The sequence below is a fragment of the Oncorhynchus keta genome, chromosome 15, assembly GCF_023373465.1.
Source record: "Oncorhynchus keta strain PuntledgeMale-10-30-2019 chromosome 15, Oket_V2, whole genome shotgun sequence".
NCBI lineage: Eukaryota > Metazoa > Chordata > Actinopteri > Salmoniformes > Salmonidae > Oncorhynchus > Oncorhynchus keta.
This window is the reverse complement of record NC_068435.1, coordinates 36857281-36881440: the sequence shown is the minus strand read 5'-3', so window position 1 is coordinate 36881440 and position 24160 is coordinate 36857281. Positions and strand designations below refer to the sequence as shown.

At 42.1% G+C, this 24160-nt stretch overlaps 1 protein-coding gene across 2 annotated transcripts in view; it reads left to right on the top strand.

Moving 5' to 3' along the window:
• Positions 1 to 2361: 2361 nt before the first annotated feature.
• LOC118394883 (E3 ubiquitin-protein ligase RNF114-like) overlaps positions 2362 to 24160 on the top strand; it is a 345693-nt gene continuing 323894 nt past the window's right edge. The window contains exons 1-6 of one of the 2 annotated variants that reach the window (XM_052463955.1): positions 2362 to 2704; positions 3358 to 3508; positions 3668 to 3774; positions 4085 to 4199; positions 8895 to 9002; positions 9108 to 9196. In XM_052463955.1, coding sequence (XP_052319915.1) covers positions 2529 to 2704; positions 3358 to 3508; positions 3668 to 3774; positions 4085 to 4199; positions 8895 to 9002; positions 9108 to 9173 — 723 coding nt within the window. In that variant the 5' untranslated portion in view covers positions 2362 to 2528 and the 3' untranslated portion in view covers positions 9174 to 9196. Of the gene's footprint in view, positions 2705 to 3357; positions 3509 to 3667; positions 3775 to 4084; positions 4200 to 8894; positions 9003 to 9107; positions 10465 to 24160 lie in introns of those variants that run through there. The other variant, XM_035788496.2, reaches the window with a different exon arrangement.

The following is a 24160-nucleotide window of genomic DNA, read 5'->3' as shown; positions in this document are numbered from 1 at the left end:
TTTGGATTGGAGATGCTTAATGTGGGTCTGGAAGGAGAGTTTACAGTCTAAACAGACACCTAGGTATTTGTAGTTGTCCACATATTCTAGGTCAGAACTGTCAAGAGTAGTGATGTTGGACAGGTGGGCAGGTGCAGGCAGCGATCGGTTGAAGAGCATGCATTTAGTTTTACTTGCATTTAAGAGCAGTTGGAGGCCAAGGAAGGAGAGTTGTATGGCATTGAAGCTCGTCTGGAGGTTAGTTAGCACAGTGTCCAAATAAGAGCCAGAAGTATACAGAATGGTGTTGTCTGCGTAGAAGTGGATTAGGGAATCACCCGGAGCAAGAGCGACATCATTGATGTATACAGAGAAGAGAGTCGGCCCGAGAATTGAACTCTGTGGCACCCCCATAGAGACTGCCAGAGGTCCGGACAATAGGCCCTCCGATTTGACACACTGAACTCTATCAGAGAAGTAGTTGGTGGATCAGGCAAGGCAGTCATTTGAGAAACCAAGGCTGTTGAGTCTGCCGATAAGAATGTGGTGATTGGCAGAGTCGAATGCCTTGGCCAGGTCGATGAATACAGCTGCACAGTATTGTCTCTTATCGATGGCAGTTATGGTATAGTTTAGGACCTTGAGTGTGGCTGAGGTTCACCAATGACCAGCTCGGAAACCAGATTGCATAGCGGAGAAGGTACGGTGGGATTCGAAATGGTCGGTGACTTGTTTGTTAACTTGGCTTTCGAAGACCTTAAAGGCAGGGCAGGAACTTGATCTCCACTATAAGAAGCATCTAGACATTATTTAACATTTCTTTTCGACTAACATTTAGTTTTCAACAGTGGATATTTGTATAAACCTTGCTGTCTGTCTCTCCAACACTTGCTACATTGTTTCAATTTTCAAATTCGATCTCCAGCTGTCCCGTAGTAATGAATGTGTAGAAGTTGGGTAGGAGACAGACAGGCAGCATTTCTCAGCCAGTCAAAATCATGAATCAGATGGCATAATTTTTATGGATATATACAAAGACATGTCAATTTACAAAAGGTAAAACGAAATGAAGTGCAGCTAGTTTGCAGTCTTTACAGCTTCCATGTTTGAAGCGATTGTGTTAGCTGTGTTGTCGGCTAGCTCTCCTGAACTACAGGAGAGCTATGTGCTAGAGAGCACATTTTCTTTGCCAGGCAAAATTGCACCTCATTATCTCATTGTTATGGCTCTATCCAAATAAGTGTCACAAGAAAACAATTTAAACAAAGGCAGCTACTGTTGTTATTCTTTTTGACTTGACTGTAAGTTAGCCATATTTGGCTAGCTAGCAAACAAGGGATACGATCGTTGCCAGCCAGTATGGCAATGGAACATTGAGAACGACCGACTGGGTTGCATCCATAGATACAGAACAACAGGACTGAACGACTGGGAGGCGTCCATAGATACAGAACAACAAGACTGAACGACTGGGAGGCATCCATAGATACAGAAAACCAAGACTGAACGACTGGGTCACGTCCATAGATAGAGAACAACAAGACTGAACGACTGGGAGGCATCCATAGATACAGAAAACCAAGACTGAACGACTGGGTCACGTCCATAGATACAGAACAACAAGACTGAACGACTGGGAGGCATCCATAGATACAGAAAACCAAGACTGAACGACTGGGTCACGTCCATAGATACAGAACAACAAGACTGAACGACTGGTTCGCGTCCATAGATACAGAACCAATAGAATGAATGACTGGGACGCGTCCATAGATACAGAACCAATAGAATGAATGACTGGGACGCGTCCATAGATACAGAACAACAAGACTGAACGACTGGGTCACGTCCAGAGATACAGAACCAATAGAATGAACGACTGGGTCGCGTCCATAGATGCAGAACAACAAGACTGAACGACTGGGTCACGTCCATAGATACAGAACAACAAGACTGAACGACTGGGTCGCGTCCATAGATACAGAACAACAAGACTGAACGACTGGGTCGCGTCCATAGATACAGAATAACAAGACTGAACGACTGGGTCGCGTCCATAGATACAGAACCGATAGAACAAGCAACCAGTTGGCTTGGGGACCAACCCTAGATTTGTGTCGGGACTATATCTTGTGGAAGGTTGAAATAGTATGAATAACTTAATCAAAATAACGTTAATGAAAATATGTCAATCATTATTTAAATATATTGGTAACCTATTGTATAACAGTTATATTGCCCTCGAAGCCGGTGTTTGGAGTATATATTGACACAGTTTGCCGGCACTCGACTTCTCTGGACTAACAACACCCTTGCCAATATATCCTGCAAACACTATCTTCTCTGGCATTACCATTGTATGTACACACCCGTAGCAAAATATTTTCGAAAAGGTTTTGCAACAAAGAGAGTTTCTATTGGAGAAGTCCAGGAAGGTCCCGCCCTGTTTCGTTCCGTTTGCTTCTCTTTGGTTTCCAGTGAATACACCCCTGCTGAACACAGCTCAAGATGACCAAATCTGTCAAACTTCAACAGCAAAACAGCTAGGGATGCTCCTCCTTTTCACCACCCGACAGAGGAGAGAAGAAATGGCGATGCTAGGGTCTTTTAGCTCCGCACAGCAGAACAAAAATGTTTCTGGGAGCGACAGGGACGGGACAGAGTTCGTATGTCCTGTTTGTCTCGAGATTTTCGATAGCCCTGTCACAACACAATGTGGACATACGTGAGTATCTTTACACAAATATCTAATTTTGTCTATGAACGTAGCTAGCTAGACATCATCCAAGTTCAAGCTAACGAGCTTGTCTGGCGTCAACCAGCAAGATACCTGTGTTGTGAGCTGGCTAGCTATAAGGGATTGAACATGTATGTGATCCGGCAAGCTAACTACTGACAGGAAATCATATTTAACTTGCCATTTAATGTTTCCTTTTGGCTTTCAATGTTATATGTTGGTAATATATTTGCATGTTCATAAATATATGCTTTACTTTCAGTTTTGTTTACATCAAGAAATGGGCTTCAATTGAATTGTGGCCTTTGTAGTTAAATTATATTAGAAATGCATTCTGTAGATATGTAAAGAACTACAACGCCCAATGTCCTCACCGGACAGGTCTTTCGTTTGTATCAGGAAGTTAATTTATCAATAAAACATATTCTACTCGTACCGTCCTCTAATTTCACAGAGTGAAGAAAGTAATTGTCAGTGAGGAACATAATGGTTCAATAATCAGCATCAATGTTTGGTTTTGTCATACCAGACGTCTAAGTTTCGTTTTCCTTCTGTAAGACGATGGCTATATGTTTGCTTTCATTTTAGCCTATGAATGACTTGCAACATCTCGATCTCCTTTCCCTTCTCCCTCCACCCAGGTTTTGTCAAAGTTGTCTGCAGGAGTGCCTGCGGCCCCAGAAGCCAGTGTGTGCCGTTTGTAGGGCACCATTGGGCCACTGGGCCAAAGCGACTGACCTAGAGGCCCTCATACACACCTCAATGGCGGCCTGCAAGGGCTGTGGAGCACAGGTGTGTGTGTCCAGCAGTCTGTCAGTTTGTAAAACAATGTGAATAGTCAAAGGAATTAATATAAGTGAGTGAATGATCTATTATAAATGTGTCTGTCTATGTTTTTAAATAAAGTGCACTACCATTAGCATTGATGCCTTGTGTTTTCTCAACTTTCAGGTGGGCCTGTCCCAGATGAGAGGACACACGGCAGCATGCTCCAAGTACCAGGAGTATATTGAGGAGGGGGTCAGAACCACTGCCCAGACCCAGCCTAACATTATTGGGTGAGAAGTGGAGGGTGGTGATACAGCAGCTTTGATATGCTGTGCAATTATCCATATATGGTCATAGTGTAATATTCTTTGCCTCTCAGTATGTGTTGATCAACCCATCTTTATAGGTTCTCAACTTTGTAATGCCTCTCAATATCCTAACGTATTTATTGACTGGTGGCTTTGACTTGCATAAACGCTGTGATTGGGTTTCATAGACATAACACAAACCCAGAGGGATCATGGTTATATAAAATATACAAAAGAGACCTAAACATATCCAGTGACATGTCCTCATTCCACTTCTCCTCTGTCTCCCCAGCCCTATGCCGAACCGCTTCACTTTTTCATGCCCCTACTGTAACTACCAGAACCTGGACCAGGACGGCCTGGTGGAGCACTGCACTTCCCAGCATGCCCGGGACACGCGCCATGTGGTAAGGGGTTCTTCAGTGAAACATGACTCACCTGACAATTAGTTTCCCTCAAGCATTTTTCATTGTTTGAAACGTGAGGACAAAGATGGTATGTTACTGTTAGTGCGTGCTATGTCTATGACGGCTTGCCTCAGCCAGGAGTGTAACATGAGATGTGGTTGCAGAGCGGGGGAGAAATAAGCATGAGCTTGACAGAAAGTCAAGAGCGAGGGAGAAAGTAAGAAGGGAAATTAAATGGGGATGGCTTGTAAAATCCGGTACTGAGGGCCCTGTGAGAGAGTGTGAAAGAGTCTATTGCGCTGCTCCACTATGCTCATCCGTCATTCTGTACCTGCCACGGTGTCATGGTCATAGATGGCGGCTTCCAAGAAACACGGAGTGAGGTGGTGGAGGTTGGGGGGGCATGAGAATGTCTAGTTCTGTAACGGTGTTTCCGTTAGCCGGTAATTGACCCGTTAGCTGGTAATGGATGGTTTTTGGCTGATAAAAATACATAATATAAATATCACATTTTCGCAAATATTCAGACACTTTACTCAGTACTTTGTTGAAGCACCTTTGGCAGCGATTACAGCCTCGAGTCTTCTTGGGTATGACGCTGTAAGCTTGGCACCTGTATTTGGGGAGTTTCTCCCATTCTTCTTTGCAGATCCTCTCAAGCTCTGTCAGGTTGGATGAGGAGTGTTGCTGCACAACTATTTTCAGGTAGCTCCAGAGATGTTCGATCAGGTTCAAGTCCGGGCTCTGGCATGGCCACTCAAAGACATTGAGACTTGTCCCGAAGTCTTGTCTTGGCTGTGTACTTAAGACCGTTGTCCTTTTGGAAGGTGAACCTTTGCCCCAGTCTGAGGTTTTGAGCGCTCTGGAGCGGGTTTTCATCAAGGATCTCGCTGTACTTTGCTCCGTTCATTTTTCTCTCAATCCTGACTAGTTGTCCACTCCCTACCGCTGAAAAAACATCCCCACAGCATGATGCTGCCACCACTATACTTAAACTTAGGGATGGTCCAAGGTTTCCTCCAGATGTGACGCGTAGCATTCAGGCCAAAGAGTTCAATCTTGGTTTCGTCATACCAGATAATTTTTGTTCTTGTGGTCTGAGAGTCCTTTAGGTACCTTTTGGTAAACTCCAAGCAGGCTGTCTTGTTTCTTTTACTGAGGAGTGGCTTCCGTCTGGCCACTCTCATAAAGGCCTGATTGTTGGAGTGCTGCAGATGTAACAGTATAGACTTTACGTCCGTCCCATCGCCCCGACCTGGGCGCGAACCAGGGACGCTCTGCACACATCAACAGTCACCCTCGAAGCATCGTTACCCATCGCTCCACAAAAGCCGTGGCCCTTGCAGAGCAAGGGGAACCACTACTTCAAGGTCTCAGAGCGAGTGACGTCACCGATTGAAACGCTACCAGCGCGCACCACCGCTAACTAGCTAGCCATTTCACATCGGCTACACAGAGACGGTTGTCCTTCTGGAAGGTTCTCCCATCTCCACAGAGGAACTGTCAGAGTGACTATCTGGTTCTTGGTCACCTCCCTGACCAAGGCCCTTCACCCCCGATTGCTCAGTTTTTCCAAGCGGCCAAAGTTGTAAAAACATCAAGAATGATCAATGGAAATAGGATGCACCTGAGCTCAGTTTCGGGTCTCATTACTTATGTAAATAAGGAAGTTTTGTATATTTTTAAATAACCTGTTTTCACTTTTTCATGATGGGGTATTGTGTGTAGATTGATAAACTATTAATTTAATACATTTTAGAATAAGGCTGTAATGTAACAAAATGTGGAAAAAGTCAAGGGGTCTGAATACTTTCTAAATGCACTGTATCCAATATAGTCTTAAATCAATTTATCCATTGAACAAATGTTTAATACGATGGCTAAATACACCTTCTAACACTAGATGACTAATTAAACATTGCTATAACTTACTCAATACCACTGATTATTTTACCAGACTCTCAACATTTTCCTTTCTTTCTCTGCCACCAAATGTGACCAACCACCTTGATTCGGTCTTATGTAGCAACATTTGAAATGGTGTTTTTTACATTGGATAAAAGTAGAGACTCAGAGCTAGAAAATGGTATATCATACACTGCAGTTGAGGGAACAATGGGAAAGTAATTCTGCGTTGAACACTAATAAACGTTTGATAAACTCACTTTTGAGTAAATGGCCTTTCAATGTTTTGGTACACCTACTGGGGAGCTCTTCTTTGTCGACACCCATGCAGTATCATTCACACCCTTTTAAGCCTTAGCCCCACCCATCTCTTTAAGGATTCACATGTGAGGTCATGTGCTAAACAGAGTATTTGAGTAAATAACCAAAGATTTCAAGACTAAAAGTGGTAAGTAGTAGTTTACAACAAGGAAGAACTCCAGGTAAAACTACACTATTTGGTCCTTGGCCTATATCCTAATCTGACCTTTGCGCTGGTTCTGTTGTTCTGGTAAACACACAGTATATGAATTAACATGTAAGTGTATTTGTCACATGCACAGGATACAGAAGGTGTGAACGGTGAAATGGTTGATATCAAAAACAAAGTGTCCAGATAAAAATATTTAATAATTATTAGATGACGCTTATCTGACACATGTTCATGAAATACAATAGATTACCGTATTCACACCTGGCTAACTTGAGGGGTCATGTAATCATCTGGCAAAGTGGAGTCTTTTGTCTTTAGCTACCTGCAGATTAATACTAAAGCTATCACTATTTTCCAACTGATCTGTCAATAGCGCCTGCTAAATTCATGGCATCAATGTTGTTGAGAAAATAAACAAAACTTTTGTAGTTCTCGATGGCTATTGTGATATCTTTCAAAACGATGTGGTCGAAAGGAAAATAAAGCATGCTTACATGGCAGACCAATCCAAACTCATCTCCCGGCCTTTTTCCGTGTCTAAACCAACTAGGCTCGTAATTTAACAACAATTTTATTTGTATTTACGGATGGAATACACATTTGTTATTAAAGCACATGAAAGTTCCCATGTTCCAGAAGGCATTTCTGCACTCTTGTGTATTCTGTCACTCAGCAGCTTCACCACAGGGAAACGCATATTTTATGTTCTGGGTTTTTCTAGGTCGCACAGCAAGATATTTACCAGAGCAGACTGGAATGTCTTGTGTCAACTTGAGCTATCAAACATTAGCTAGCTAGGTTAGCTAAGGGAACTTGCAGTAATTCAATTGGCTACCAATAAAGATACTTGTATACAAGTCCAGGTGCCTACCCAACAGTTGCTTAAAATATTATTCCACTTCACAGCTGCTTCAAGAAAACATTTACTAAAATAGTCAGCCTGAAACTGATCATTTGAATCTACAGTATGCTTAAGTTATTACTGTAAAGAACGTGTTATACAGAGTAATTTTTACAAGAGGCTTCCAATTACAGTTAATACCAGTATTTTCATACATTTTACCCATAATACCGTGCACTCTACAGAATTTATGTTGGCTTACCTGAAGACGTCATGATTATTACCCCTGTTAATTGAGTGGCCATTGTTTTGCAAACTCTGCCATAACGTCCTGTAGCAGTAGGCCTAACAGTGGGAACATGGCTAAAACTGTAAAATACAAAATATAATTTCATGGGGCCCCTTAGTAGTTTATTTACCATTATTTGACAAGGTACGGTATATTGAGAAAAACATCTCTTGAAACTGTACAACTGTTCTGCCTGCGGCTATGGAATTCTGACCTGTTCACCGGATGTGCTACCTGTCCCAGACCTATTATTTGACCATGATGGTCATTTATGAACATTTTAACATCTTGGCCATGTTCTCTTATAATCTCCACCCGGCACAGCCAGAAGAGGACTGGCCACCCCTCATAGCCTGGTTCCTCTCTAGGTTTCTTCCTAGGTTTTGGCCTTTCTAGGGAGTTTTTCCGAGCCAACGTGCTTCAACATCTGCATTGCTTGCTGTTTGGGGTTTTAGGCTGGGTTTCTGTACAGCACTTTGAGATATCAGCTGATGTATGAAGGGCTATATAAATACATTTGATTTTATCTTGTACACCAAGGACCCAGGAAAGAGTTGCATGGCAGAGGATAAGAGAAGATATTTAAAAGCTAGAAATAATGAATTGTTTGCGGCGTATAATTTGTATGTATTTTTTGCTAGAAGAGGTTGGACACCCCTGCTCTAATCTAATGCCTGGTTGAGTAGCTATCGTAAATTTTAAAAACAGTGCAAATCAAACTAGCTAGCTACTGTACCAAGGCTGAAAGCACAGACAAGAAAAAATTAGGTGACAGGATAGAGGGAGACGTGCAAGGAGCCAACTTGGTCTAAGAACACTGTAGAGAGGATCATGTTACAGAATGTGGTAATGTAAAACAAACCTAGAGTCACCTTCTGTATGTGGCTATTCAGGGGTCTAAGAACACTGTAGAGAGGATCATGTTACAGAATGTGTGTGCTACTCCAAAAACAGGCATAGCTCTACGCACCTTTTAGATTTCATGAGACCGCATTCAAAAGGGTTTCTCTTGGGATAAGGCCAGTGACAATCTTGCCGGACATTTGACGGCGTGAGTGTGCATGTTTATTGCTGTTTTAACACAGTGTGTGATGTTTTGTTTATTACTGCTTTATGTTACATGTGAAGGCAAGCTAAAGGCCCATCTGTGTCCAGAGATGAACAAAGTAATATTCTGTTGTCTTGCAGGTGTGTCCTATCTGTGCCTCTATGCCTTGGGGGGACCCCAACTACAGAAGCGCTGACTTCTTCCAGCACCTAAAGATTAGACACACCTTCTCTTATGACACCTTTGTGGTAATTGGGCTTTAAGACACACTGGTCACAATTCAGTTATTGTTTTCGGGACCTCCTGTAAAGAAAATGTTCTTTTATTAATGCCTTGCTTTTCCTTCTCTCCAGGACTACTCCACAGACGAACACACTATGATCCAGGAGGCTCTACAACGCTCCCTCATGGAGAACTGAGGTGGTGTCTGCCTTGAGGAAGGAGGAGAAGGTGGCTTTGAGGGAAAATATAATTGCACTGCACCATCCTTGAACTGGGCTAGTGGTGTAACCATAGGAAAAAGAATAGTAAGGGTGGGTGGTGACTGCATAACCAGGAAGCTTTGAGGCTTACCAAGCAACTCCTCTTATCACTTTACAATTATCATTCCAACATAAATAAAACGATACAAGTTACAGTTCATGTGCTTTCTGGTATAGAAGTGGAGTGATGTCCCTGTGTCTCTCCGAAGAAGTGTTGTATTGTTAGACCGTTCATAATTCTGCTGAATCATGACTATTTCATCTGTTCATTGTTAGCATTGTCATATAGGCCTACTGTACCGGAGACTTCCACAGTTGTTTGTTTTCGACTGTTATGACTTGATTCTGCAATGAGAGGTTTTAACCACTGGGTGGCTACCTTTTGCCAACAAAATGCAACGATAACATAGAGGACTCATCTTTCTATCTGTGCCATTTTAGAATCTGACCGAATGGGCAGTGCCTTTTTGAGGCTTCCATTTGAAAGTAGTCTGTTTTCTTCTTCACGATTGGCTGATCCCTCCTGATGACCCAGTTGGATATGACTCCAATAGGGTCACCAGGAAGGATTAGCCAATGAAGTTGGAAGTCCCACCCAGTTGACTATATTAAAATGGTGGAAGCCCTTAATTGCACTGCCATGCTAATGTGGCCTTTTGGCCACTAAAGGCCTCTGTCATTCCCTATAGATGAGACATTGCTCTTCAATGCAAGCAATCATTGTAAAGTGTAAACTGCCAGTAACTATTATTCCGGGAGGAATGTGTACTCCAAGATGTATTACTTCTGCTGATGAAAATAGATGTGTTCCCTGTAGTTTGACATTGTTTACTCACAGCTGTTTTTATCTTAATACCAAATCATTTCTGGGTAACAATTAAGTACCTTACTGTGATTGTTTTCAATTAAAATGGTCAAAAATAAACACATGGCTTGTTAGCAAAGAGCAATTTCAAGCAAGAATTTTCCTAGGACTGTCGGCGTGGGAGAATTGAAAACTAGCTGGGTTTGGCAGAGAGGATCGAACGCTCTAACTTATTGGTCTATTAACAAATTTACCGCCTGGTGATGTCACCAGGCAGGCCAAAACTCCTCCCACCAAAACAGGCTGCAAGTTTTTTCAAACCGCTCTTTCACTGCAAGGGCATTATCATTTTCACAATATTATTCCAACCTCATGGTGTAGAAATATATAAAACATGAAAATCAAGTTTTTTACTGCACTGGGCCTTTAAGTGTTTGTCTTTTTTCCTGTATACTTTTAGATACTTTTAGTAGAGACATGGGTCTCGTGTGTGTGTGTGTGCCTTGTGAGAGACTATGCTGGTGGAGGCTCCAGTCTGAGTGTTGGACTTCGATGCATGTGTCAAAGGAGCCCTATTATTTCAATGTGGCATCCCTCTGTAATCTCATGGTTTCCCATGCACATGCTACACCCTCATGGTAGATGGTGTTCATTTGAGAATCTAATTCATATAGCATTGATAAGTTCAGATATTAAATAAGAACCTAATACCGCCGGGCAGTATATATGTTGTTTATAATTGGACAATTGGATTTGATGCACTGCTATGGGCTCCCTGTAGGCTGTAGTTACCCATGTTTGGCCAGAGGAGGGCAGTAGAGCCACACCACCCATCCAACCTTGGAGGCATTCCCATTTCCAGAATCTGGAGCTGTGGTCTTCAAATCTAGTCTTGCTATTGTGAGTGCAGGCTTGTGTTCCAGTCCAGCACTTACATACACACACACACATGTTTTGAATAATCAACTAATCATGGTCTTTAGTATGGACCACGATCAACCATATTAGATGTAGCACTGGGATGGAACAAAAGCCTGCATATCTTGTACTCCACGGTTACACCCTTGCTTTGTCAGAGCTGGGTGGCTTTCAATAGCAGCAAAATATAACATATTTAGAAAAGGGGAGGGCACTAATTTGTTGAATAAGGACATTTTCTTTTCCATTTCAAAATGTTTTCTACTATCTGGTACTCCTGAACATGACCATTAATATTGATGGTGAACATTTCATTAGGACATTTAGTAAGATTCAGATGGATCACTAAAGAAGGGTCTTTATTTGTGAAATGATATTTCCTTAATAAATCATTTGCTCTGCCTTTGGAGAGATACTATATCTTCCACTTTTACAGTGCTTTCACTTTGTCGGAGTTACTGCCACAAGTTCATAAAACATACATCAATGTTAGTTTTAATACATCAGTCATGAATGGCCAAGGAATAGAACTGAACATTTAGTTCTTTTTGAGGTCAGTTTCGGTTCGATTATAGAAAAAATTATCAGTTTTCAATAATAAAAAAAAAAACACATTAAATGTCCTATGCATTTGTGGGTTGAATGCTGTATCAACATAGAATAAAATAATTAAATTCCCATGATGGTAGTGACTGCCCATAGTTGTACAGTGCCTTGCGAAAGTATTCGGCCCCCTTGAACTCTGCGACCTTTTGCCACATTTCAGGCTTCAAACATAAGGATATAAAACTTTATTTTTTTGTGAAGAATCAACAACAAGTGGGACACAATCATGAAGTGGAATGACATTTATTGGATATTTCCAACTTTTTTAACAAATCAAAAACTGAAAAATTGGGCGTGCAAAATTATTCAGCCCCCTTAAGTTAATACTTTGTAGCGCCACCTTTTGCTGCGATTACAGCTGTAAGTCGCTTGGGGTATGTCTCTATCAGTTTTGCACATCGAGAGACTGAAATTTTGTTCCCATTCCTCCTTGCAAAAAACAGCTCGAGCTCAGTGAGGTTGGATGGAGAGCATTTGTGAACAGCAGTTTTCAGTTCTTTCCACAGATTCTCGATTGGATTCAGGTCTGGACTTTGACTTGGCCATTCTAACACCTGGATATGTTTATTTTTCAACCATTCTATTGTAGATTATGCTTTATGTTTTGGATCATTGTCTTGTTGGAAGACAAATCTCCGTCCCAGTCTCAGGTCTTTTGCAGACTCCATCAGGTTTTCTTCCAGAATGGTCCTGTATTTGGCTCCATCCATCTTCCCATCAATTTTAACCATCTTCCCTGTCCCTGCTGAAGAAAAGCAGGCCCAAACCATGATGCTGCCACCATGTTTGACAGTGGGGATGGTGTGTTCAGGGTGATGAGGGTGTTGCTTTTACGCCAAACATAACGTTTTGCATTGTTGCCAAAAAGTTCCATTTTGGTTTCATCTGACCAGATCACCTTCTTCCACATGTTTGGTGTGTCTCCCAGGTGGCTTGTGGCAAACTTTAAACAACACTTTTTATGGATATCTTTAAGAAATGGCTTTCTTCTTGCCACTCTTCCATAAAGGCCAGATTTGTGCAATATACGACTGATTGTTGTCCTATGGACAGAGTCTCCCACCTCAGCTGTAGATCTCTGCAGTTCATCCAGAGTGATCATGTGCCTCTTGGCTGCATCTCTGATCAGTCTTCTCCTTGTATGAGCTGAAAGTTTAGAGGGATGGCCAGGTCTTGGTAGATTTGCAGTGGTCTGATACTCCTTCCACTTCAATATTGCACAGTGCTCCTTGGGATGTTTAAAGCTTGGGAAATCTTTTTGTATCCAAATCCGGCTTTAAACTTCTTCACAACAGTATCTCGGACCTGCCTGGTGTGTTCCTTGTTCTTCATGATGCTCTCTGCGCTTTTAATGGACCTCTGAGACCATCACAGTGCAGGTGCATTTATACGGAGACTTGATTACACACAGGTGGATTTTATTTATCATCATTAGTCATTTAGGTCAACATTGGATCATTCAGAGATCCTCACTGAACTTCTGGAGAGAGTTTGCTGCACTGAAAGTAAAGGGGCTGAATAATTTTGCACACCCATTTTTTCAGTTTTTGATTGTTAAAAAAGTTTGAAATATCCAATAAATGTCGTTCCACTTCATGATTGTGTCCCACTTGTTGTTGATTCTTCACAAAAAAATACAGTTTTATATCTTTATGTTTGAAGCCTGAAATGTGGCAAAAGGTCGCAAAGTTCAAGGGGGCCGAATACTTTCGCAAGGCACTGTATATATTACATTTGTTTTATTTGATTATTTCATTCAGTTGTATATATTACATTTGTTTTATTTGATTACTTTATTTAATTCAGTTGTATATATTACATTTGTTTTATTTGATTCAGGTGTATATATTACATTTGTTTTATTTGATTATTTCATTCAGTTGTATATATTACATTTGCTTTATTTGATTACTTTATTTCATTCGAAGTGAACTCATCTCCATAGAGCTGCTGGCTGACAAAATCAGAATGTATTTTTTTCAAAGTAAATAAGGCATACTTTTATGACTTCTGAATACCAACTATCAATCACTTAGATCATGTATTTCCAGGTAGAGATGCCTCATGAACCAACTGCTCTCTCTCGCGCATTCTTATATCTCCTCTCTCTGTGTTTGTCCCACACTAGTAGCAGGCATAAAAGAAACAGACAGACTGGACAATGGATTATGATCATTGTAGTTAATTACCACTGGTTCTGTGCTAAAATGTGTAGAATATGTGTAGAAAATACAACTCCCCACTACATCGCACAGTTCGGGTTTGATCTGATTTATCTCTGGAGAAACTGTGCAATGTGGCCTTCAGCTCACAGAAAAAAAACGAAATGGAATTCAAGTAATTGAACCGACATCTGTCAATTAGTTTAAAAAAAAATGAAAAATAATATACATTTCAGATAATCGCTCAGCACTACTAAAGATGTCAATTTGTTGTTTAAAAAATGAAAAATAAATGTATCCGCGCTACCAAGAAAACAAGGATGGAACTGAAAAAAGTGAGGCCTTTCTAGGTCTGGAATGTGTATGAAGCAGAGGAAAATAATATGACTAACATTGAAATCTGAAGATTTACGTTATTGCCTGCTTTTTAAATCTTAAGTTGTAAAGACTGTAAAGAAAATGTTGAACAATCAATCAATCAATAGCTAGGTTAATACGTATGTTTTTGGAACATTCATTGTTCATTGTAATTTTGGTGAAGCTACCAACGTCTAAGTGAGCCTTGCATTTGAAATCTACCCAAAAAATTAAGAAAATTATTGTCACATACACCTGATTTGTGTAGTGAATGTGTTGTTACCATGGTGCAACTTTGGATTTAGAAGTGGGCATAACCTGGTGGTGGTCATCTAAAGCTAATTTCCTGCATTTCTACACAATCTAATATGACCCATGGCCCTTCTAGCCATCTTTAGAACAACAAAAAGTAAGCCAAAATGCCCACAGTCATCAAGCTAGGTAAAATATCATTATTAAGTATATTTTAGGTGATTGATAAGACTGAACTAGATCAAAGATAATTAAATAATCAATATTGTTGCGTCTTAAACCAATTGCCTAACAAATAAACTTTTAATAATAATGTACAAAGACTTGTCTTTATTAAAAAATCCTCTATATCAAATTTCAGCCCACCACCCAGCCAACCCGAGCTGCCTGCACGCCCAATCCCCACCATTCTAGTCAATAACGCAACTCTCCCCAACACACTTTCCTTTCTACTTTTTTTTTAATGTCTCAAGGGAAAAGTTTTATCAAAACACACAAACAACTACACATATACATTGACATGCAGAAACAGCACAACCTTCACATACAGTGCCCTCTGTAATTATTGGGACAGTGAAGCATTTCTACTTCTTCAATCAATCAAATTTATTTATGAAGCCCTTTTTACATCAGCTGATGTAACAAAGTGCTGTACATTTACATTTACATTACATTTAAGTCATTTAGCAGACGCTCTTATCCAGAGCGACTTACAAATTGGTGCATTCACCTTATGACATCCAGTGGAACAGCCACTTTACAATAGTGCATCTAAATCTTTTAAGGGGGGGGGGGTGAGAAGGATTACTTTATCCTATCCTAGGTATTCCTTAAAGAGGTGGGGTTTCAGGTGTCTCCGGAAGGTGGTGATTGACTCCGCTGTCCTGGCGTCGTGAGGGAGTTTGTTCCACCATTGGGGGCCAGAGCAGCGAACAGTTTTGACTGGGCTGAGCGGGAACTGTACTTCCTCAGTGGTAGGGAGGCGAGCTGGCCAGAGGTGGATGAACACAGTGCCCTTGTTTGGGTGTAGGGCCTGATCAGAGCCTGGAGGTACTGAGGTGCCGTTCCCCTCACAGCTCCGTAGGCAAGCACCATGGTCTTGTAGCGGATGCGAGCTTCAACTGGAAGCCAGTGGAGAGAGCGGAGGAGCGGGGTGACGTGAGAGAACTTGGGAAGGTTGAACACCAGACGGGCTGCGGCGTTCTGGATGAGTTGTAGGGGTTTAATGGCACAGGCAGGGAGCCCAGCCAACAGCGAGTTGTAGTAATCCAGACGGGAGATGACAAGTTCCTGGATTAGGACCTGCGCCGCTTCCTGTGTGAGGCAGGGTCGTACTCTGCGGATGTTGTAGAGCATGAACCTACAGGAACGGGCCACCGCCTTGATGTTAGTTGAGAACGACAGGGTGTTGTCCAGGATCACGCCAAGGTTCTTAGCGCTCTGGGAGGAGGACACAATGGAGTTGTCAACCGTGATGGCGAGATCATGGAACGGGCAGTCCTTCCCCGGGAGGAAGAGCAGCTCCGTCTTGCCGAGGTTCAGCTTGAGGTGGTGATCCGTCATCCACACTGATATGTCTGCCAGACATGCAGAGATGCGATTCGCCACCTGGTCATCAGAAAGGGGGAAAGGAGAAGATTAATTGTGTGTCGTCTGCATAGCAATGATAGGAGAGACCATGTGAGGTTATGACAGAGCCAAGTGACTTGGTGTATAACGAGAATAGGAGAGGGCCTAGAACAGAGCCCTGGGGGACACCAGTGGTGAGAGTGCGTGGTGAGGAGACAGATTCTCGCCACACCACCTGGTAGGAGCGACCTGTCAGGTAGGACGCAATCCAAGAGTGGGCCGCGCCGGAGATGCCCAACTCGGAGAGGGTGGAGAGGAGGATCTGATGGTTCACAGTATCGAAGGCAGCCGATAGGTCTAGACGGATGAGAGCAGAGGAGAGAGAGTTAGCTTTAGCAGTGCGGAGCGCCTCCGTGATACAGAGAAGAGCAGTCTCAGTTGAATGACTAGTGTTGAAACCTTTTCTTTGGATTGTTTAAACATTCGCAACATAAGTGGAGCTAGACTGGCGCAGTACTTCTTATAGAATTCTATTACATATCCATGGGGCCCAGGGGCCTTGCTGTTTGGAAATTGTGCTATCGCTGTGTTAATTTCCTCCAAAGTTATCCCTGCATCGAGTGCAGAAGCTGCCCCCCTGTCTAGTTTAGGAAGTTCACATTCAGCGAGAAAGCGTTCCATAGTTTGTGGATCAGTAGCGTCGCATTTTGATTGGTATAGCTCTGAGTAACACTACGCAAAGCATTTATTAATATCCTGCGGATCTGTTACTATTTTACCCTTCTTGTCTTTTATTTTGTGAATAGCTCTAGATGCCTGTACACGCCTTAGCTGTCTTGCTAATAATTGGTTTGGTGGTCACCCAGTTCAAAATAACTTTGTTGCGTTCTAGCAAGTAAAGAGCCCACCCGTTTCGAAAGGATGGTATTGTATTCATATTTTAACTTTGTGATCTTCTCAAGTTACTGTATACGAGGAATTCGTCCTAAAAACGTTCTCCTGTTCCCCTAACTCTCTTTCAATTTCTCTTAGCCTAGTATTGGCGCGTTTCTTCCTCTCTGATGTATAAGAAATAATGTAACCTCTAATCACAGCCTTTAGAGATTCCCAAAGGGTGGAGTCGTCAACATCCCCCGTGTCATTAGTTCCGAGGAAAAAGGCAATCTGCTCCTTCAAATACTGACAAAAAGCCTCATCTTTCAGCAGGTATGCGTCTAAGCGCCACGGTCACCGACCTGTCGACACATTGTCGAGTTTCAGCACCATGGACAGAGGAGAGTGGTCCATAATTAGAATAGGGTGATAGGTAACCAACTCAGCTGCTGAAATTAGTTTGTAGTCCAACAAAAAATAGGCAATTCTGGAATATGATTTATGAAATGATGAAAAGAAAGAGTAATCCCTGTCTGTTGGGTGCGTCAGTCTCCAAAAATCGACAATGTTAAGGTTTGTCATCAATGTATTTAGACAGACACTGGCATTTGATTGTTGAAGTGACCTTGATTGCTGTTAATCTAAAAGAGGATCTAACGTACAGTTAAAGTCACCTCCCACAATAACACTTGTATCCCAGATATTTGGTATGTCCTTAAATACCCTTTGAAAAAATAATGGATCATCGAAGTTGGGTCCATATAAATTCACCAAGGTTACTGGTTTCGAATTCAGTGTACCAGCCACAATAATATACCGACCATTAGGATCTGAAATCGAGGATGAGTAAACAAAGAGAATGTTTTTCCTTATCAGGATTGCTACCCCTCTCGCTTTTGCATCAAAGTTAGACTGGTATATCTGACCGATCCAGCCGACTCGTAGCTTGGCCTGAGCTGAGCGTTTAATATGAGTTTCTTGAAGAAGCACTATGTCAGCCCCCAGTGATTTAAGATGAAAAAACCTTAGCTCGTTTCACGACATGCCCTAAGCCTTTACAGTTCCAGCTGACTATCTTTATTCCACCTTGTCTACTCTGTGCTCTGTCACTATGTGGCATTTATTATTTTAGAGCAAATTGTTGCTGTCATACAAAACTCAGAAGAAAACGTCCGCCGTGCGGGAGCTTGTCATGCCACCTGTACTAATAATAAACGTGAACATAAAACACATACCCCATCCCCCCCTCCCGTCCCTTTCCTGAGTGACTTCCCCAAACGAAGCACTCCTTGGCTAACACACAAACCTTAGGGTGTCTAGACATACAGCTTGAACTAACTCGTCGTCTATAAATGCTCCGCATATACGCTAATATTAAATAACACTTAACACTTAACTCTCACGTTAGGGGTGAGTGGCGCTAAAACATGATGTGCCAAACAATGCTATATTAGCCACAACATCTCATCAATCATAAGTCCCAAATTTTGATCTTCTAATCGAAAAGACATAGTCCGGAAATCCAAACACATTCCTGGCCTGTATTTGGTCATTTAGCCGTTCTGTATCCTCAGCCAGGGAGCTTGCTTGTCACAGCCGTTCTGTATCCTCAGCCAGGGAGCTTTGCTTGTCAAGAACAGATCGGCCTCTTTTGGGTTGTCAAACGTACGTGGTGATCCTTCGACTGTCACCTTAAACTGGGCTGGGAAGAGGAATCCATATCGGATGTTGGCCGCCCTGCATTTGTTGCGAACCTCATCATACTCTTTCCGTTGGTTCCTCACCTCCAAGGTAAGATCTGGGTAGAAAGACACCCTGGCTCCGTTGAAGTTAAGGGGGAACTTTTGACTAGCCAGCTTGAGGATGAGATCCCTGGTCTGGGGATAGTGCAGCCGTACAATGAATGGCCTTGGTGGGCTGCCCTTGGCCGGCTTCGTTGCCTGAGATCTGTGTGCGCGGTCGATCAGGATGGCCGTTTTGAAGTGTTCACTCCCCAGCAGGGCCGGTATCAGCTCCGAGACAAATTCAGTGGGTTTCCCTTTCTCAGTGTCCTCCTGGATGCCACATATTCGGATGTTCTGGCGTCTTGAATGCGACTCAAGCATTTCCAGTCGGGCTTTCAGGGTTTTGTAGTCATTTTTGAACATTGCGCACTGTTTCTCTATGTCCTGTAGCCTGGTCTCGTGATCGACTGTCGCCTTCACAGTTTCGGCCAAAGTCCCAATACTCTTTGAGATATCAGCCAACCTTGTGTCCACCTTCTTGCTTAGTGAGTTTATGGCAGCCAGTATGTGAATTTGCGTAGGCTCTGTGGGGATCTCTTGGAAGCTAGCCTCTTCAACTAACTCCTCGTGGGTTGGCGACGTTGAAATTGGTTCGTTGTCTGTCTCATTCAAATGATCTTGCTTAGCGCTCCCTTTTCTGGTGCCTTTTCCCTTTGTCATATTTGTTTGAAGATATAGGTCGTGAGAGGTTAAGATAAATACTAATTTGTTTCAAAATGGAGCGGAGCTCTAGCAAAGCACGTCTACTCCATAGCACGCTCTCTAGCGCCCCCAGGTTGGGCTTTGAGTGGAAATAAACTGTCGGATTTGGAAAAACCTAAATAAACTTGAATGGGGTAGATTCAATGTGATAGCAAGGTCTTCGAAAATTGGCAAAGATGCCATCAATATAAACTTAGTAAGGCCATTCCTCTGCCACTGCCTGAAAGCTGAATCCAGTTTGCTTGGAAGGAAGAGGTGATTATTATCAATCAAATGTATTTATAAAGCCCTTTTACATCAGCTGATGTCACAAAGTACTATACAGAAATTCTGCCAAAAACCCCACAAACAGCAAGCAATGCCGCTAGGAAAAACACCCAAGAAAGGCAGGAACCTAGGAAGAAACTTAGAGAGGAACCAGGCTATTACATATAGGACCTTGACTAGACAAATCACAGAATTTAAAATGTAGATGGAATTGAATACATATTTTAGAGTATTGACAACAATTGGATTGGATGTGTAGCGCGAAGCTGAAAGAGGGAGATTGGAGGTGACTAAGGCTGATAAAGAGGAAGAGAAACAGGATTTGGCTTCTGTTTGACACCAGTCAGTTCCTGGGGTGCAAAGCCAGTAAATAATATTTTGTATATTTCGTTGCCCAGTAATAATACATAAAGTTAGGAAGGGCTAGCCCTCCGTGTGTTCTATCTCTCTGTAGGAATGCTTTACATATTCTTGGATTCCCACCGCCTCATAGAAAAAAATATATAAGCTTATCCACTGAAGTGAAAAAATACTTGGTAAAAACAGGAGACATTGGAACAAGTACAGAAATGTGGGCAATACATTCATCTTGATACAATTAACTTTACCAGCTAAAGTAAAATGGAGAATTCTCCGTCTCTGAAAGTCCAGTTTACGTTTGAGTAAATCAAATCAAACTTTATTTGTCACATGCACCGAATAAAACAGGTGTGTTACTGTGAAATGCTTACTTACAAGCCCCTAACCAACAGTGCAGTTAACATGCTCATCATGGAGGGAAGACAGGGTACAGGTGTGTTACTGTGAAATGCTTACTTACAAGCCCCTAACCAACAGTGCAGTTAACATGCTCATCATGGAGGGAAGACAGGGTACAGGTGATATTGATCCCTAAATATTTAAAGCCAGACTTGGACATACGAAATAGTAATTTTAATGCTAAATCATTAATAGGAAAACGTTCACTACTTGAGAAATGAAATGTATAACCCAAAAAACACAGCAAACCTACGCAGTAGGTCCACACTCTTCAGGGTCACTTTGGGTATCAACTTTAAGTGTTTCCCAAAGTGTAGATGGAGAGATTGATTCTGCTTTATTTGTCTCAATGAAGACATAAATTGCATTCGATAGAACGGTGCAGAATGAATTGTTTGAAAGTAACGATGAGAAGTCTCCATGGGGGCGATTTGTTAAGTTCAATGAGAACGACAGGTCGAGCGGCAGAGGAGCATGGTCACTAATAACAATGGCAGAGTATTCTACTTTCTTAACAGAGGGGAGAAGGGCTTTATATACAAAAAAAAGTAGTCTACTCCAGAATAGAAGTGGTGTACATGTGAAAATAAAGAATTCTTTGTTACTGGTAAAAAGGAATCTCCATGGATCTACATATCCTGCCTGGCTAATAAATGCAGTCAAAACGTTGGACATTTTTTAGGGAGATAACGATCTAGGGTTTGAGCAGTCCAAGACTAGGTGGATTACAGAATTCAAGTCACCTCCAAAAATGAAATAGTGTAAGTTGAGATTGGGCTGCAAAGAAATAAGTGTGTAAATAAAAAGCAATATCATCCCAATTGGGAGCATTTACAAGCAAAACAGAGGTGTGAAAGAAAGACCCAGATACCTTAACAAAACGCCGCTGTGGATCTGAGATTCTGTCAGCAGCGGTAAATAGTTCTTTATTATGGATAAGTGTTGCTGTACCCCTTGCCTTAGCATTGAATTTTGAATGTACCACAATCTGACCCCCCCAACTCCCACCCCAATATCTGAATTGTCAGTCATTAAAAATTGAGATTACTAAATTAAAACTGGAATAGTGATGAAAATACTGTATAAAACCACTGATCATATCTTGTGACAAAAGAAAAGCATGTACCAAAAATTTAGTCAAAATACTGTTGAAGTAGAATGTGTAAGAATCAAATGGTTAATAAAGGCAAAAAACATCCCCCACCCCCTGACATAAAACCCTCAAAATAACACAACAAACAACATCCCCCCACCCCCTGACATAAAACCCTCAAAATAACACAACAAACAACATCCCCCCTGACATAAAACCCTCAAAATAACACAACAAACAACATCCCCCCTGACATAAAACCCTCAAAATAACACAACAAACAACATCCCCACTGACATAAAACCCTTAAAATAACACAACAAACAACATCCCCCCCCCTGACATAAAACCCTCAAAATAACACAACAAACATCCCCCACAACCAACCTGACATAAAACCCTCAAAATAACACAACAAACAACATGACATAAAACCCCCCCCACTCCCTGACATAAAACCCTCAAAATAACACAACAAACAACATGCCCCCCCCCTGACATAAAACCCTCAAAATAACACAACAAACAACATCCCCCCCTGACATAAAACCCTCAAAATAACACAACAAACAACATCCCCCCCACTCCCTGACATAAAACCCTCAAAATAACACAACAAACAACATGCCCCCACCCCCTGACATAAAACCCTCAAAATAACACAACAAACAACATCCCCACCCCCCTGACATAAAACCCTCAAAATAACACAACAAACAACATCCCCCACCCCTGACATAAAACCCTCAAAATAACACAACAAAAACATCCCCCCACCTCCTGACATAAAACCCTCAAAATAACACAACAAACAACATCCCCCCACTCCCTGACATAAAACCCTCAAAATAACACAACAAACAACATCCCCCTGACATAAAACCCCCCCAAACCTCCCCTGACATAAAACCCTCAAAATAACACAACAAACAACATCCCAACCCACCCCTGACATAAAACCCTCAAAATAACACAACAAACAACATCCCCCCCACCCCCTGACATAAAACCCTCAAAACAACACAACAAACAACATAACACAACAAACAACATCCCCCTGACATAAAACCCTCAAAATAACACAACAAACAACATCCCCCCACCCCCTGACATAAAACCCTCAAAATAACACAACAAACAACATCCCCCCACCCCTGACATAAAACCTCAAAATAACACAACAAACAACATGCCCCCACCCCTGACATAAAACCCTCAAAATAACACAACAAACAACATCCCCCACCCCTGACATAAAACCCTCAAAATAACACAACAAACAACATCACCCCCTGACATAAAACCCTCAAAATAACACAACAAACAACAACCCCCCCCACCCCTGACATAACACCCTCAAAATAACACAACAAACAACACCCCCCCACCCCCTGACATAAAACCCTCAAAATAACACAACAAACAACATGCCCCCCACCCCCTGACATAAAACCCTCAAAATAACACAACAAACAACATCCCTCCCCTGACATAAAACCCTCAAAATAACACAAACAACATCCCCCTGACATAAAACCCTCAAAATAACACAACAAACAACATCCCCCCTGACATAAAACCCTCAAAATAACACAACAAACAACATCCCCCACCCCCTGACATAAAGCCCTCAAAATAACACAACAAACAACACCCCCCACCCCTGACATAAAACCCTCAAAATAACACAACAAACAACATGCCCCCACCCCCCTGACATAAAACCCTCAAAATAACACAACAAACAACATCCCCACCCACTCCCTGACATAAAACCCTCAAAATAACACAACAAACAACATGCCCCCACCCCTGACATAAAACCCTCAAAATAACACAACAAACAACATCCCCACCCACTCCCTGACATACAACCCTCAAAATAACACAACAAACAACATCCCCCACCCCCTGACATAAAGCCCTCAAAATAACACAACAAACAACATCCCCCCCCACCTCCTGACATAAAACCCTCAAAATAACACAACAAACAACATCCCCTCACCCCCCTGACATAAAACCCTCAAAATAACACAACAAACAACATCCCCCTGACATAAAACCCTCAAAATAACACAACAAACAACATCCCCCTGACATAAAACCCTCAAAATAACACAACAAACAACATCCCCCACCCCTGACATAAAACCCTCAAAATAACACAACAAACAACATCCCCCCACCCCTGACATAAAGCCCTCAAAATAACACAACAAACAACATCCCCCTGACATAAAACCCTCAAAATAACACAACAAACAACATCCCCCCCACCCCTGACATAAACCCTCAAAATAACACAACAAACAACATGCCCCACCCCCCTGACATAAACCCTCAAAATAACACAGCAAACAACATCCCACCCCCCCCCTGACATAAACCCCCAAATAACACAACAAACAACATCCCCCCCCCCCGACATAAAATCCTCAAAATAACACAACAAACAACATCCCCCCACCCCCAATTGCTCTTAAATACAAGTAAAACTAAATGCATACTCTTCAACCGATCGCTGCCTGCACCTGCCCGCCTGTCCAACATCACAACTCTGGACGACTCTGACTTAGAATACGTGGACAACGACAAATACCTAGGTGTCTGGTTAGACTGTAAACTCTCCTTCCAGACCCATATCAAACATCTCCAATCCAAAGTTAAATCTAGAATTGGCTTCCTATTTCGCAACAAAGCATCCTTCACTCATGCTGCCAAGCATACCCTTGTAAAACTGACCATCCTACCAATCCTCGACTTCGGCGATGTCA